The sequence below is a fragment of the Chelonia mydas genome, chromosome 11 (genome assembly GCF_015237465.2).
Source record: "Chelonia mydas isolate rCheMyd1 chromosome 11, rCheMyd1.pri.v2, whole genome shotgun sequence".
NCBI lineage: Eukaryota > Metazoa > Chordata > Testudines > Cheloniidae > Chelonia > Chelonia mydas.
This window is the reverse complement of record NC_051251.2, coordinates 64,210,115-64,227,332: the sequence shown is the minus strand read 5'-3', so window position 1 is coordinate 64,227,332 and position 17,218 is coordinate 64,210,115. Positions and strand designations below refer to the sequence as shown.

The window sequence follows — 17,218 nt, the reverse complement described above, 5'->3', positions numbered from 1 at the left end:
AGTCTTTCAAAAAAAGAAAATACAGGAAACAAGTTATAAAGCCCATGCTGTCTAGGATAAAAATGTGTATCAAATTGTGGTTGGAAAGTCCACAAAAATTAACATTATAGAGACAGCTAAACGTAGGGAAGGGGGGGAAATACTTGGAGCATTTATTAGCCAGCATTTATATTAAAAAGTGCAATATAGTGATTCTTAGCATTTTTTAAAAAAAGGCATCACCAGATATTATTGGTGTACAGAGAGTATCCTAGTATGTTGCCAAAAGAAAAAGGCTGTGAACAAGAAACATTAGGAAGGATCTGACAGAGGAAGAACCCCCATTGGTTTTAAAAAATAAATCTGTTTCAAGATTGGCATATACAACATGAATAAGCTAAAGGTAAACAAACTTGTCTGTATTTGAAAGCCCTCCTTTGTGAAAGTTCTATAAAAAAGGCCAAATTCTTGAATGTTAAAGTTAAAACATTTGCCAGTTACTTCTTCTTTCTGGTCCTCTTTTTAAAAGACCAAACTTCATCACGGTAATTCCTAACATTCTGGATATGGCTATTATATGTAAGAAAATTTGATAGTTAAATGTTTGTTTTACTTCTTTATAGATTTAGTAGCATAATGCTTCAAAACCAAACTTCTGTTCTTGCTGTTTTAGGGCTTCTGATCTCCAAAACAGCGTGGCTACTCAGTGTGTACAACTTCATGGAGGATGGGGGTACATGTGGGAGTATCCAGTTGCAAGGTAGGTGTAACATTTCAGTGCTGAATTATGAAAGATTAACAGCATTGTAAAATGAGGCATTTTCTTCATATGTATTTATAAACTGGGAGAAACTAATCACTACTAATACAAAGCAGTTTACCAATACATGTAAAGGAAATGCCTTTGTGTAGTTGGTTTTATTATTTCCCCTGTACAATCAATTAGTTAGGTAGCTTTTCCTCTTGTCAGTGTCTTTCTCACACCAAAAAGTGGAGAGAGTAATTTAAAAAAAAGTCTCATAGCAAAACCCTCAAAAATGGCAGGCCTTTAGGGCAGATGAATTGTCAGAAATTACTTCTAACTCAGTTTTTTTAAACTGACCTGATTTCAAGTTGTTGTCCCTTTAATAATATTTTATCCTGTTAATGCTGCTTTAAGGTAACTTTTTTCTCTTTATTATTGTGCATGTGCCTGTTCACATTTTGAAATGATTGTTCCATCCTTTGTGAGTAAATAGCAACTCTAAAGTACACTGAGCTCCATTATCGTATCGGCATATCTAGCAACCCCTATGCAGGTTTGTAGGGCCCCTGTTGTTAATATACCGGTAGTAACTATCTCTAAGTACAGCTTTTTAAATGTTGCAGGGCTGTGGGAGTCTTACATCTTCCTGGATACTAAATTTTAAAATTACTTTCTGGGGAGAGCTGTGGTTGTGATGCTGTGTTTTGTGCTTCATGGAGTGAAATCATCAAGGATTCTTATCCATTTCCCTATGCTGCTGCCCAGGCTATAGTATGCTCAGGAGCACAGCTCAGTCCCCAAACCACTGGGAGGGTAGGGAAAGGGGAACTGGATGGCTTGGGGATCAAGAGCCTTTCATTGTTGAGTTCAGTCACCAGTTCAAATGAAGCTGAAGTTAGAAGTGATTAAAAGCTATAGCCATCAGATGGATGTTCAGTGGTTTGTGTGAAATGAATTGATAGTTTCAGTTCATTTCCTAATGAGCAAATATTCACCTCTCAGAAAGAACCCACTGCACAATTAGAAACCTGTCAGCAAGGAATGGATTCAATGAGTATGGCACCTAAATTACTACCTTGGACCTAGAGATGGTCTCTTTTTCTCAGGGCACAGAGGCACACTAGTAAGTGTGGGCGAGCTTACAATTCGTATGTTGTACATGTGCTGTGTATAAATGAAGGGTTTCAGTCTCCAGAGCTGTTAATCAAGCACTAAATTAACTAAAAATGGGGAAGGGAGAAAATGATAAAAGAATTGGGAAAGGGTGAGCAAACACCAGCATGTATTGCTTCTAGACTATAAAAGACATTATTTTGAATTAAAAAAAGGAGGGGGACATAGAAAATAATAAAATAGAACTTTGCAAGGCAGCCTATGGAAGAGAAACACAAAAAACGAAAGGGAAAAAAATGTTTAACCCCAAGTGCCCAGTTTGGGACAGTTCCCCAGAGATGTACAGGGTTTCAAATGTAAGCATGTTCTTACCCTATGAGACTTGGCATAGGCAAGGGGGCGGGGAGCGGGGGGAAGGGAGGGTTGGATAAGGGGCAGGGGATCCCAGGGGGCAGTCAGGGGATAGGGAGCAGGGGGCAGTTGGATGGGTTGGAGGTTGGGCGGGGGGGCGGTCAGTGGGCGGGGGCGGGGTTGGATAGGCGTGGGAGTTCTGGGGAGCCTGTCAGGGAGCAGGGGTGTGGATAGGGGGCGGGACAGTCGGGGACAGGGAGCCGGGGGGGGGCGATTGGGGGTTGGGGGGGGTCCCAGGAGGGGGCGGTCAGGGGACAAGGAGCAGGGAGGGTTGTATGGGTGGGGGGTTCTGAGGGGGGCAGTCAGGGGGCAGGGGCCAGGCTGTTTCAGGAGGCACACCCTTCCCTACCCGGCCATACAGTTTCAGAACCCCGATGTAGCCCTTGGGTCAAAAAGTTTGCCCACCCCTGTTTTACCCTATACTATACAGATTTCAGGGGGAGACTAGAATTTCTTTAATTGGGGGTCCTAACTCAAAAGGGAGTTGCAGGGGGATCACGGTATTGCCACTCTTACTTCTGCGCTGACTTCAGAGCTGGTGGCCGGAGAGCAGCGGCTGTTGGCCGGGTGCCTGGCTCTGAAGGCAGCGCCCCACCAGCTGCAGCTCAGAAGCAAGGATGGTAATACCGTACCACGCCACCCTTACTTCTGCGCTGCTGCCTTCAGAGCTGGGGGGCTGCAGAGTGGTGGCTGCTGACTGAGGGCCCAGCTCTGAAGGCAGCAGTGCTTCTGGCCAGCAGCCACCGCTCTCCAGCTGCTCAGCTCTGAAGGCAGCGCTGCCACCAGCAGCTGCACAGAAGTAAGGATAGCAGTACAGCAACCCCCCTACAATAACCTTGTGAAAACACACACACACACACACACACACACACACACTCCTTTTTGAGTCAGGACTCCTACAATTACAACACCCTGATATTTCAGATTTAAATAGCTGAAATCATGAAATTTACTTTTTTTTAAAAAAAAAAAAAAAAATCCCATGACAGTGAAATTGATCAAAATGGACTGTGAATTTGGTAGGACCCTATATGTAGGGCCCTACCAAATTCACAGTCCATTTTGATCAATTTCACTGTCATGGGATTTTTTTTTTTTTTTTTTAAAAAAAAGTAAATTTCATGATTTCAGCTATTTAAATCTGAAATATCAGGGTGTTGTAATTGTAGGAGTCCTGACTCAAAAAGGAGTATCAGCAAGTATATTTAATTGCAATTTTTTATTTATTGGTGAAAGTTTCTAGAATTTTACTTGTTGCATTTTGAACACTTCTATTGAGTAAAATTCTAATTTCCCTATTTCAACTTAAGAAACTCTGCCAAACTCATACATGCTTCTGAGTCAATTTGTTTTTAATTCTCTTAAGCTTAGACTATAATCGCTTCACATGTTTTCACTTCTCTACCAGAATAATGCTGACAAACTGCAACATGAGCATTAAAGCTCAAGTTCCCTTATTTGGAATTTGATTAATCAAATGATCACAACCTGAGCAACCCAGGATAATAACTGAATTATGCTTTTTGTTTTCTCCTTAATAAAATGTCCTGAAAGAGGGATCTGAGTTCTCACTGCAGACAGATCACACTTGAAGTATGCTGAATCTTTAAAGAGAGATTTTCCCATTTACTAAGAATTTGTTATATGGTTATTTTCAAGAAGTGTCTCTTTAACCACTCACTCTGTCACTACTTCTCACTTTTTCAGAGCTTTTGTGGATTCTCGTGTCCAGCCAATCTATGGTGGAACCAATGAAATAATGAAAGAGCTCATTGCTAGAGACATTGTGATTGACAAGTAGGCACATGGCTATACTGGAGACTGCTTCCTGAATCCTATCACAATTAATACGGTATTAAATCAGGCACCAGAATGCAAGTAAAAGTAGTAGTGTGTTTTGTTGAGGAAAAGGAACTGTTAAAAACTGTTGTACTGTAGTTAAACTACAATAACAAAATGTGGTCTCTAATATTTAATGAATATTAATTTGTAATGCTGTCTTTCCTGGTGGAAAACACTAGGACTAATCAATCCTCTGAATGATTCAAAAAAATTTTGAGGCAAGAAGATCGTATGTATTGGTAGTGAAAAGTATGGTCACTTTGGAATGATACAATTAACTTGAAATCTTTGAAACATAATGTCATTATATTAAATCCAGTCCTAACTGTTCAGAATTAAAGACAATCAGATCGTCAAAGAAACCACTTTTTTCTTAGAAAGTAAACAACACCAAACCACAACTTTGGACTTACAGTGTTAAATGTAACTGTAGAACTTGGACCTATCACTGACTCAGTGCCACCCCTGTTTAATAATTTATCTGTTTGACAATGTACTTGATTTTTCTCCTATAATTATCTGGCTTTTTGCATTGCATTCATCTATGATGATAACAAATGAGTGAGTGACTTTCACTTTTGAGCTTTATAATGAATTACAAAAATGTAATAAGCTTTACAATGAAACTCAGTGTGCCTTATTTCAATACGTACTTATTTTGTATAAATAAGCTTAATAAAAAATTTAAAATGCAAAATATCAATGTTCTGAATTCTTTGAAAAATCAGAAGTTAAATACTATAAAATAACTATTTGGAAGTGCCCTAGTAAAATCCATATGTTGATATAGTTTGTAAGAAAGGACACACTTGAGTAGCACATCCTCTGATTGTTAATAGTCTGTGTGAATACCTCTATAAAAGGCCTGTTGGCCAATTCTCAGAAAGTCTTCAGTCATCAGTTGGAGGTTTAGTATTTGAGTAGAGCGTGCTACTAATACAAGCTTTTATAGCTTTTAAATATGTGCTTTGAATCAGCCTAATTACACAACTACAGAATTGTGGTTTTTTGCTAAGCCACATGTGTAATTAGTGATTTGACTACTGTGCATTTACAAATCTGTTATCTTTTAGAAATAAGCTGTGCTGACATTATGGTTTCTATAGTATGGCATATAAATTTATGGTTTAAAGGGACATTGTCACAAGTGGTAAGCTTACTGGCAGTTTCAGCAACAGAAGCCAGGAACTGAATGGAGACTGATCAACCCACTTACTTTAGAGGTGAACTTGTCATATTAGGATTGAAAAATGTTGGGGCAGTAAGAAAAGCTTATGGCTGCTTCTGTTGGTGCTAAAATTACTGTTTGGATGAACAGATTTTTGGCTCTAGGGCTGTCCGTCACAACCATTAAATCAATTAAATTCTACAAGTGCTAAATTAATTCAGAATTAAAGGTGATGGACCAAAAACTTGAGCAAACGGATACACGTATACCTTATTTCCATCTTGTCACAGTGTGTATGTCCTTGCAGTGCAGGTCCATTGAAAGTTGATAGGGCTGTATCAAGACATACCTAGGTGAAGTTGGAAACATTAGCAATTGCATTTGCACACACTGTACAATCCTTTGCACTAGTTTTAGTGCACTGCATCCCAGGGAGATGCTATGGCAGCCAGTGCAAAGGATGCTGGGGTGCACGTTTGAGTCTCTGCTTGCCTCCCCCCCTGCCGTTTTATTATTCCAGGAATGGAGAAACACAGCCAGAAAATTCTTGCAGGTGCTGATGGAGGATGGTAGCAATGAAGGGGGAAGAGATTCCAAGGGAACATGTAGCTACTGGGGGCAGGGGCCTATGTCCAGGCACTGCTACGTGGACGCCCTCCCCCTGGGTGCACGTGCTGGGGTTATCCCGGGGCGGCAGGGGAGGCGGGTAGCTACCCGGGCTCAGGGGCACAGCTAGGCACGGAATCCTGGAGCCCCCGCCCTGCCCCGACGTTCCACACGCCGCTGTCAGGACACGCCCCCTCCCCAGTTTTGCATAGCCCCACCCACCCCGCCGCAGATTGGCCAGTTCTACCCCCCGGCCGCGGCCCCGCCTCCGCCCGCCGCCTTTAGTTGGGAGCTGACTGTTAAACAGCGGCACAGATTGAGGAGAGCGCAGCCCGGGTGGGAGGCGGGCGGCGCCGCCGCTGTGGAGACGCCGAAGAGCGGAGCCACCGAGCAGGCAAGTGTGCGTGGGGCTGCGGGGACCTGAGCCGGGCACAGCCGCGGCGGCGACTCCCCAGCCGGCCTCTTGGCAGCGGCTCCGAGAGGCGGTTGGTTCCCGCGGCCGCGCCCCCCCTCCTCGCGCCCCAGGGCCAGGCTCAATGTTAAACGGCCAGAGGGGCGGGGCCAGGGCGGGCGAGGGGAGGCAGAGGCGGGGTTGGGGGCGGGGCCTAGTGGCAGGGGCGGGGCTTTGACGCTGTGGGGAGGCGGCGGGGCCTGGGCCGTGGGGGAGCTGGAATGTGGAGCGTATTGGCGCTGCCTCCGGGCCCCGCCCCTCCCGCGAGGGTCTGGCGGGGCGGGGCCTCTCTGGGTGGGAGCTGTGCCTGTGCGGCCAATGAGAAGAGCCCGTGCGCGCTAGTGGGCGGGGCCGGGCGCTGTGCTCAGGCGGGTGGGGGCAGACGGTCCGAGCCCGCCTGCCCTCGCCTCACCCCCCGCTGGGAGTCGTGGCCGGCCCCCGGCGGGGGCGTCAAACAGCCGGCGATGCGGCGGCGGGGTTGCCCCTCCCTGCACACGGCGTGTCGGGAGCGATGGGGGGGGCGGCAGGGGCGCAGTGGGGCTCCGCGGGCGGGGGGCGGCCTGGAGCGGCTGCGTTGCAATACACGTAGGGAACGAGAGGGAAAGCCCAGCGCACAGCGGTGGGGGGGGAATGCGCTGGGGAGGCCGGGGCGCGATGGAAGCGGGGGGTGGCTTGGCTTTCTGCTCTGTACGTCGGCGGCGAACACGCTGCCACTGTTTGCCATTGTATCCCCTGGGAAACCCACTGCAGCCTGCCGGCAGAGCCAGCGTGGAGGAATACAGGCCCCTCCACTGCGGAGGAAATTAGAAACCTGCCTCTCACGTTGGCTGGCGGCTGGCGTTCTTCGCCCCAAAAACAAGACACATGCAGATGGATTCAGTTACGACGTTTGTTGTAAATGTAGCTTCTTGAAAACAGTGGTATCCCCATTTGGTCTATAAAACTCAAAATATGTTTTGGATTCGAAGGTGGTGTAATACAGAGAGAGTGGAAAAAGAGAGTCACTTGTTCTTTGCAGGATACTTTACCAAGAAAAGTTGTTTTTTTGAAGAGGGGAGCTGAATCTCTAAATGCCTTGAAGGGCTAAATTTGCTCTTTCCACATCTTCCTAAATGCTGGAATTTATAGATGAGATAAAAATAAAACTGTTTAACATATCAAAATTCCCATTTTTCGTTACAAAAATGCTCGTTAAAACATGAACTCTCTCAGATATGGGATAGAGTTGGATACAATCAGATAAAAGAAAACTAATTTTAGACTAGGTCGGGGCTGTAAATTAAAAGTAACACAGTTTAGGAAATATACAGAGAAGGGTGACGTACTCCATCCTTAAAAGGGATAGATACTATACTGAAAAATCACACTTCTGTCTGAAAAATCTTATCTAGTATAGTTACAGATAACACCTAAGGTTAATTGAAATAAAGTAGAATTTTTTTTCTCTTTTTAGTATGTTTGCTTTGTGCATTTCTTATTATGTTGATTATACAGGAAAAACAATGAAACTGCCTATATACAGAGCTAGTTTCCCCTTTAGTTTGTGTGGATCTTAGAAGAATGTGCACCCTGTAGTTTCTAGGGGAGTCTCTTTGCTGTTCTAGTTTCCTCTGTGATTTGCCCCCCCCCCCCCCATGAATATTGTTCTTTCCTTGGCTGTTTTACTGCAGTTTCTGTCTAGGCCTTGGATGGGTATTAATACATTGCCCTTGTATAGGACTTTCCAGTCAAGGAGCTCAAAGTGATCTACAAGTATTAATTGTTATATAGCATAATAGACGTGCATGATACTTCAAGTCTCCCAACAGTACAATGAAGAAGGTAGGCATTGTTGCAGTGTATTGGTTTTCCAGTTGGGCAAATGGAAACACACAAGTTTGGGTCACCATTTTCAAAAGTAGCCTTTGATTTTTTGGATGCCCATTTTGAGCCTAATTATCAGATTCCATTGCCTTGATCTGGAGGTGAGGATAATCAGCATGTCTCAAAATCAGGCCCAGACTACCACAAGTTATGTACCCAGAATCACAGATCATTTTTGATGGGGTAATCTAAAACATTAGTGGGTGTGGAATGGGTTTGGGAATGGGACTCAAGAATGCTTGCAGATGTCTTGTGTGACCTTGAGCAATTCATTTAATCTACCCTGTGGCTCAGTTCCTCATCTGTAAAACAGGAATGATGCTTCCCTATCTCAAAGGGTGTTTTAAGAGTAAAATCCATTAGTGAGTGCGAAGCACTCAGCTATACTACAGTGAGGAACATACAGTTATCTATGTAGGTATGTAACTTGCCTGTGTTCATGGGTGGAGTCAGAAACAGTCCCTTGGTCTAATCATTAGATTCTGCCACTGATTAAAAGGTAACTATGTTTTATAATATTGACCAAAAAACTTCCATGAAACTTCTTGAACAATAAAGCTGGAAAATGTATAAGGTCACTGAGAGAGCAAGAACATAAACATAGAAGACTGATCTATTCACCCAGAAGGCTCGTTCATTCCATTGGTCTGCATTGGGAACTCCAATGTTAATTGTTAATACAGTGGATCTCAAACTTTTTTACTGGTGATCCCTTTCACACAGCAAGCCTGTGAGTGCGACCCTCCCTAATAAACACACTTTTAAATATATTTAACAGCTTTATAAATGCTGGAGGCAAGCGGGGTTTGGGGTGGAGGTTGACAGCTTGTGACCCCCCCCCCCCCATGTAATAACCTCGCGACTCCCTGAGGGGTCCTGACCCCCAGTTTGAGAAACCCTGTGTTAATAGAATTGCAAGTATAAAGTCTCAACATGTTAACAAGAGAATAAACACTAAGTTGGTCTTGTTTAAAAAACATTTTATGGAACCTCTTCAGAGACTGACTGATTCAGAGGGATATTTGAAATAATCACATACAGTTTCTTTATGGAGCTTGTAATGTACTTAGAAGTAATACAAATATTTATATTAGAGACATATGTACAACATGTTGAGAGCCCTGAGTGATCCATTTAATACAAAAAATCTCCTATATTTTAGCATGATAGATTCAAAAACCCAATTTCATTAAATGTTCTGTTACAAATAAACAGATAAATATGAGGACACTAAATATTAGAACATCTGAACTAACTGATAGAGGGGAGATACACTTTGAAATATTGGAATAGCATATGCTCCTGGATTCAATATCATTGAGGAACAAGGGGAAAATATCTTCTCCATTCAGGGCTTTTAATGAGTTATGGAGTTATCGTAAATGAGTAGTAATGAGTTCCAGTTGAAGTATGTCCTTTTTGATGTTTTGTGTAATTAAAACAGTGTAGGTGGTCTGTTGTAAATGGGCAGGTTTCAGATTCGCAGCTGTGTTAGTCTGTATCCGCAAAAAGAAAAGGAGGACTTGTGGCACCTTAGAGACTAAGGTGCCACAAGTCCTCCTTTTCTTTTTGTTGTAAATTGAGTTCCCTTTGTGTTCAAAGAGAGACCACTGTAGGTGTATGTTTTTCAAAGATGAGTAATTTATGATTTATAACTGCTGGAGCGTACATAATGCATGAGTTCGCAGCTCCCTCTGTACAGTACTGACTGCACAGTAAGAGCTGTTGAAACACAGAGACTCCCCACATTGCCCTCTTTTTCAGAGTTACTAATAGAACAAAATAGTGAAATGTTTACATATTCATAGTAAGTAACCGTGCTGCTTCTGAACAATAAACAAAAGCTGCTGAGCAGGATTATACCTTTTTTTTAGGTCAGTGTAGAGTCCAAAGTTGTTAAGTGTGGACTTCTCTTTGCCCTTCGTAACTTTAACCAGGACGCTGTTGGGGCCAGCATCTCTTCAGTTATGGTTTCTACAAACCCCTACTCCTGCCAGGAGTCCCAGTGATTAAGTGGCTAGTGTGGGGGGCAAACGTTCTGGCCCAAGGGCCACATCTGTGTATGGAAATTGTATGGCGGGCAATGAGTGCTCATGAAATTGGGGTTGGGGTCCAGGAGGAGGTGAGGGCTCTGGCTCTGGGGTGGGGCCAGAAATGAGGAGTTCAAGGTGCAGGAGGGGGCTCCAGGCTGCGGCATGGGGTTGGGGTGTGGGGGGGGGGGGGGGGGAGGGGGAGGACTCCAGCTGCGGGTGCAGGCTCTGGGCTGGGGATGATGGGTTCGGAGGGCAGGAGGGGGATTAGGGCTGAGGCAGGGGGTTGGGGCATGGGAAGGGCTCAGGGGTGCAGGCTCCAGGTGGCACTTACCTCAAGCAGCTCCCAGAAGCAGCGGCATGTTCCTCCTACATGGAAGCGCGGGTATGCGCCTCTGCATGCTGCCCATCCACAGATGCCTCTCCTGCAGCTCCCATTGGATAGCAGTTCCTGGCCAATCGGAGCTGTGGGGGTGGCGCTTGGGTCGGGGGCAGCACACAGAGCCCCCTGGTTGCCCTTAAATATAGGAGCTGGAGGGGGGACATGCTGCTGGTTCCAGGAGCCCCGGCACACATGCACAGAGTGGCCCCCGACCCCACTCCCTGACTGGAGCACGGGAACGGGACAATCCCCAGACCCTGCTCCCCAGCAGGAGCTCAAGGGCCAGATTAAATCCGCTGGTGGGTCAGATGTGGCCCGCGGGCCGTAGTTTGCCCCCCCGGGCTAGTACATGAATTGTGATTTTTCAGGAACAGATCTTAGAGACACTATCAACTTGAATTCTAGTCATTTCAAACATTGTATTAAATGTGGTTTTGGATATTACACCAGGCCCTAGCTCCTGTAAACTTTTGTTTATACAGTCTAATTTTCCTATTTTTTTTTAAATGCCTTCTCATTTTTTAAAATGCTAACTCATGTAGAAGAAACAGTGTAAGTTTCTATACATTAAATCAGGGTGGGCAAACTGTGGCCCAAGAGCCACATCAGCATTGCAAAACTGTATGGAGGGCTGGGTAGGGAAGGCTGTGCCTCCCCAAACAGCCTGGCCCCCACCCCATATCTGCCTTCTCCCACTTCCCGCCTCCTGACTGCTCCCCTCAGAACCCTCAACACATCCAACCCCCCCGCTCCTTGTCCCTTGACTGCCCCCCCCCCCGGGACCCCTGCCCCTAACCTCCCTCCGGGACCCCACCCCCTATCCAACCTGCCCTGTCCCCTGACTCCCGCTCCCAGAACCTCTGCCAATCAAACCTCCCCCGTCCCCTGACTGCCCCAACCCCTATGCAAACCCCTGCCCCTAACTGCCCCCCGGGACCTCACCCCCTATCCAATCACCCCCTGTCCCCTGACTGCCCCTGGGACCCCCTGCCCCTTCTGCAACCCCCCCCCCCCCCGCTCCCTTACCATGCTGCTCAGAGCAGCAGGAGCTACCAGTCACGCCGTCCGCGCTGCCTGGCAGGAGCGGCAGACCAGAGTGCTGGCGGTGCAGCGTGCTGAGGCTGTGGGGGAGGAGGAACAGCAGGGGATGGGGCAGGGGCTAACCTCACTGGCCGGGAGCTCAGGGGCTGGGTAGGATGGTGCCTTGGGCCAGATGTGGCCTGCGGGCCATAGTTTGCCCACCTCTGCATTAAAAACTGCTGATTCAAAAAGTAACTAAACTGAAAACAATATTTTCCCTTTAATCTCTGTTATAATAACTTGAAGTGTTACTTGTAAATAAGGTAGGTACAAAAGAGAAGAAAGGTTGTCAAGTTGATTGCGTCCCCTTAAGCAGTCTAGTTTGAGGCTAAAAATTTAGAATTTGATTTCAAAATGTGGGAAGAAGGGTAGGAGTGCACAGATGGGGTTTACAGGACTCTATTATGAATAGAAATGTTCTTTCATTTTAAAAAAATCAGTTAAACATTTCTGTTTAAAGGTTTTCCTGAAATTGAAGCTAAAGCCTCAGCACTATGTAAGTTCATGAGAATCAGAAAGTGGAAGTAGCTATAAACAAAAGTGAAACTGATCAGTCTATTTATGTTGCTTCTTCTGAGGGAAATACCCAAAGTAAACCAGTATCTTCCACATGTAAAAGTAAACAGATTTTAAAAGTTCTTTATTTTTATAATCCAAGATGGTGGTAGTAACCAACATGACATTTTACTTAAGTTTTGAATGCATCCCTTTAAACACATTTGAAAATAGAAAGCTAAAGGAGTCTCAAAGAGGGAGGTCAGGAATGGATTAGAAAAGGACAGGAATAAGGAAAAGATGCGGAAAGAAAATGAGAAAATAAGACAAAAGTGAGAGAGGAGTAGAAGATAAGTAGGATTCAGTGGGGTGGGGAGGAATTGAACAACAGTGACTGTTAGGGGGATTGGAGAATATTAGTGATCATTTAATTAGTTTTTAAAAATGTTGTTTTGTGTGTGTTTATAGTAGGTGCAAAGGTGTCGCTCATATGGAGCACTTACACTATGTACAAAACTCAAATTCCTGGCTACTTCTTACTGTGTAATTAAGGCTCTAGTGAGGATAAACATAGAGTCACTTTAAACACTGGTTGCTCTGCTGTGCATATACAGTACTTTTGTTTCTTTAAACAAAAATTTTCTCCCACTCCTTTCTTTTCACATTTTTAAAATCAGATTCTCAGTGTCAAAAACCAACATTTAAATGAAAGTTGAACTTCAAATAATTAAGAATTACTTATTTGCTAGTCTAGTAGAATTTTTATTGCTCTAGTTTGGAAACCTAAAGTATTAGACAATGGAAAAATATCTTCAGAAAGTATTACCTTTGACAAGAAAGCTCTTTCCAGTGTAAGATTTCAGCCTTTTCATAAACATCATATTACACTACTTGCTTCTTTGTGGAAGCAAAGGGCTTGGTCATAGCAGTTTGCTTCCAATGAAGGTGGAGTGAAATTATTTTTACTACTTGATGCCAGAATGCAACAAAATACCCCAAACTTGTCAAAAGGAAAAATGGGCAGTTTTTGTGGAGCTCAAGACAGTTTTAATGAAGAATGTTTAGTCTTGTGGATGATGCTTTGTTTCAGCCCTATATCACTGACAAGGCTGTCTTTGTTTTCAGTGCATGTTATGGAGAGATACCAAATTCTCCATAGTTAAGGTTGGAATATATATACTGGTTTATAATTCTGACTCCACAAAAACAAAACAACCTGAATATTTTCTGCTGTGGCAGACAATCATGTGGAAGAGTTATTGGACAAGGGGTCAATCAGCTTTGACAGCTTGAAAAATCAGGAGTTTTCTCCTTTGAAAAAGATTTTCTACCATTTTTAACCACATTGTAACTCAAGCAACTTGCTTCAGGAACTCCAAATCTGGTTTTTTGCATTGTCCTTCATCAGGAGTATTTCCTTCCGTTACTTTGGTCAAGCTTGATGGATTAGTTTGCGTTTTCAGTGTTTTTTCCCAAACCTATGAAAAATTTGGAATTGTATTTGTTGGAATTTAGGGAGTTTGCAGCTCAGCTGGAAGGATGTGTTGTTTAAAGGGACATGATCAGTTTCAAACATCGCATTTCTGTGTGAAAATTTTGTACTATATTGTTCCAAATAGCACCTTAGAATATATAGGTATATATGAAATTTGTCTTTGTTTTCAGTTTGTTTACTTTGTGCGTTTGGTTGCTCTTTGTGTGTAGTCATGTTTTCCTGATGTTTATATGGGTATTTCACAGCTGTGAAGCAACATATTTTATTTAGAAAAGGAAGATGTAATTATAAAACTGCACAAATCGGCAGGTTGGATTCAGGGGCAGGTGTAGTAGCTGAAACTGCTTTAAACTTGCTGTATAAGACTAGATTTCAAGTTGACCATATCCTTTTAAGAAATCCTCTGCTGAGAGCTCAAAGAAGGTCTAATGCGGGGACTCCCTTTGGGGCTTTAGTAAGCTTGTAAACTCTGTAGGAAGCCTGACTTCTGCCCCTGCTTTAATTTTTAGCACCTCCAGCTACATCTTTTCCACTTATCACAGTTATTTCACATGCCTGTCTGGGAAAAGGGAAAAAAACTAATCTCCCAAACCCCCAAATTAAAGGATATGTCTGACAAAAGCTTTGTTACGATGGACTTAATGTTGTAAAGACTAATTACTTTTAAGCATTTTAATGTGGTAGTTATAAAAGAAGAATGTTGAGAAATCACATTTCAGCCCTTCATTTAAAATGTTGACAAGTCTGGAGAGTCAGCCTGGATTCTAATTCAGTGCATCTTCCAGGCAGCCCCTTATTTGTATTTTTTAAAAACTTTCACAGTAAAGTTTATTACATTATTTTCATTAGAAATATTATAAAATAGAATATTCTGCCCAGCAGAAAAATAATGCCAGGGTTTAAAAACCCAACATTTGTGCAAACAGTTTGTTTAAACATAAGAAGTCAAGTGTTCAGGTTCCATCACAAAATACAGTAAATTGCGACAAAAATAAATGTGGTCACTCCCAAATAGATTATAACAGGCATTCCGTTGAGCCCCAGCCAGGATTTATAGCCGTCCTCCTTAGGGGAGGGCAGTGATTGTACTGGACTAACAATAGCTGTAGACAACAGAATATCTCACTCTCCAAAGCTAAAGCTTGTATTTTAATATTTATGTATTTATTCCTATGTTGGTAGCACTAAGGGCCCTCTGAACAGGGTCTCAATATATGAGGCAGTGTATAACCTCACAGAGCTTACAATCTAAGTATAAGAAGAAAGACAACAGGTGGAGACAACAAATAGATGGGAGGGAGCACAAAGGAATGGTGAGATGATTATGTGGCCCTTCAGACTTAAATTATGTGACAAGACCCAAGATTTGAGGAGAAATGAGCTAGGCAATGGCTGTGAGGGCCAATCAAACTGAAGACAGTAGAGGGAGGCTAGTGGAGAAGGCACCCCTCCAATGGAACTCCTAAAATAAGGGAATAAACAAGGAGCACTGACTTATAGTCACCTCTTCAACAAACCTATTGTTTCACATGGTTTTTTTTTAACCTCCCTGCCACAGTCTTGTCTCAGCTTGCCCAAGACCTCAAGCTGACCATAGATTCTCTCCTACTAATCTGCACAACAGAGAAGCCCTGCTCCTGTGAACCTAAGGAGCTGGCCAGTTGGGAAGGTGCCTGCCGTGAAGAACTTATGCTGGAAGGGGAAGCCTTTTATTGCATTAGAAACAAGCCCTGCCCGATACTGAAAAACTGATCTTGTTTGGCTTTTGAGGGAATCCAGTCAGGCCCTGTCGATCAGATGAATTTGCATTAGTTGGGTAGGTTTAAAATGATTTTAAATGAATAAAAAAAAACATTACATGGAATGGTCTTTTATTTGTATTTTGTAATTAAAAATTAGACAATTTATATATCCCCTGTTATTTTCAGGTTTGCTGTAAACTACCTACAATAGCTATAATGACACCAGCCCTCAGAGAGGCAGCAACAAAAGGTCATGGTATCTACTTGTCACCTTCTTTGTCCTCTAGAGCTATGGAGTCTGATACAACTTTGTGCATGGAAAATTCCAGAGCAGTCGAAGAGACGATAAAGGAGGATTCCATCACACAGATTACTTGCTCAGTCCTGGGGTTTCCCACTACTGAGCCCAACCTCAGTAATGATATCTTCAATGTAAAACACTTTGGTTCTCCTCAGTCTTCCAGACATTATCAATCTGTCTTATTAATGAGCACAAATTCTCCATTAAACATAAAAAACAAAAACAGTAAGCAAAGGAATTCAGAAGAGCACAGCTGCTCCCAGATGAGAAATCTACTACACAATAGTGCTACCACACAGGTCAGTCAGATTAATAATTCTGAACCTGAAGAGCAGGTCAGAGGGGAAACTTTATCGGAGACCATGACCCAGAGTTTGGCAGAAATGCAGAGACTGTTGGATTCAAATGTAACTGAATCCAATAATGTGGAAGAAATGCAGCTTCCAAACTGTAAATGGTATCGGAAGAATGGCTTTTCGGATAAGGGTCTACTAGTACATGCTGAAACCAAAAAAGGGAATTCATTGCATCAAGTTGTGCGTGAGCCTTTGAAAGCAATTGTGAGCTGCACCCCCACTAGTAAAGAAGAGGAATTCAATGCTCATTTACTTCAGTGTGTCAGTAAGCAACAAGTTGTGCTCAGTCGAGCCAAAAGAGCTCAGAAACGTTTACAGATACTCCTGGCAAAGCATGTTGTCAAACACTGTGATCGTCAGCTGAAATGTTTTGTGAAACATCAGCTCCAAAGAATGAAAGTTTTTCATGATTCAACCAGATTTTTGGATAGTAGCTCCCTTGGATGCACAGAAATTAGGGCAGAAAGCAGTATAACTAACTTGGAAAATAATTCAAATAAAGACACACACAATGGATTCGGCATTGAACCTGGTGAAATCTGGGGTTTTGCACACTCTGCTACAGGGCTGCTGACTCATGTGGAGAAAGATCTGGACTCTGATGCCACTTGCAGTAGCTCAGATGACGATTGTGATGAACAGACTGTCAGAAAAACTGTGGAAGCGTAAGTGTTAAACTATTGCTAGACTTTTTATGTATTTATTTAACAGCGGTTACAAACCCAGAAATTGAAGGGCCTGGACCTGCAAGCTCTTTCCCATGTGAGTAACTTTACTTAGCAATTAGTCTTACTGAAGTCAATTGGACTGTTCATGTGAGCAAGGCTTGGCAGGATCCAGCCCTCAATTTGCAGTTCTATAAGTTGAATAGTAAGGGAACAATTATTTTATTAGGTTGTAGCATGCAGAGAGCAACACTTTGCATTGCTGTGATATCTATTTATATGATAGGCACAGCACTGACAAGAGTGGTAATTAAGGACTGCACCAGAGTAACTTTAATTAATTCAGTACTGTAAATGAGAGCAAATTTTGGCATATGTTTTGTAAAATCTAGATATTTAATTTTACTGTTTTGAATTAATCAGTGTTGAGTAGAGTGGATTTTTCAAGCCTTTACTCATACTTATCAGTGTGAGTGAGAAATTCTCTGGTCTGG

The 17,218-nt window shown here is 43.2% G+C and overlaps 2 protein-coding genes across 9 annotated transcripts in view; both read left to right on the top strand.

Moving 5' to 3' along the window:
- ACADL (acyl-CoA dehydrogenase long chain) overlaps positions 1–4,782 on the top strand; it is a 37,149-nt gene extending 32,367 nt beyond the window's left edge. For both annotated transcript variants that reach the window (XM_043525387.1, XM_037912649.2), the window contains exons 10-11: positions 653–739; positions 3,956–4,782. In XM_043525387.1, the coding sequence (XP_043381322.1) occupies positions 653–739; positions 3,956–4,049 (181 nt within the window). In that variant the 3' untranslated portion in view covers positions 4,050–4,782. The remainder of the gene's footprint in view (positions 1–652; positions 740–3,955) is intronic.
- A 1,362-nt stretch (positions 4,783–6,144) lies between these two features.
- The window catches only part of KANSL1L (KAT8 regulatory NSL complex subunit 1 like), a 94,704-nt gene continuing 83,630 nt past the window's right edge, over positions 6,145–17,218 (top strand). For 2 of the 7 annotated variants that reach the window (XR_006284709.1, XR_006284711.1), the window contains exons 1-3: positions 6,181–6,258; positions 15,219–15,476; positions 15,589–16,724. Coding sequence is in view for 2 of the 7 variants with exons in the window: in XM_037913037.2 (XP_037768965.1) it covers positions 15,619–16,724 (1,106 nt within the window). In the remaining 5 variants the exon portion in view is untranslated. Of the gene's footprint in view, positions 6,259–15,218; positions 15,477–15,588; positions 16,725–17,218 lie in introns of all 7 variants that reach the window. The other 5 variants (XM_043524844.1, XR_005227425.2, XR_005227424.2 and 2 more) reach the window with 5 other exon arrangements.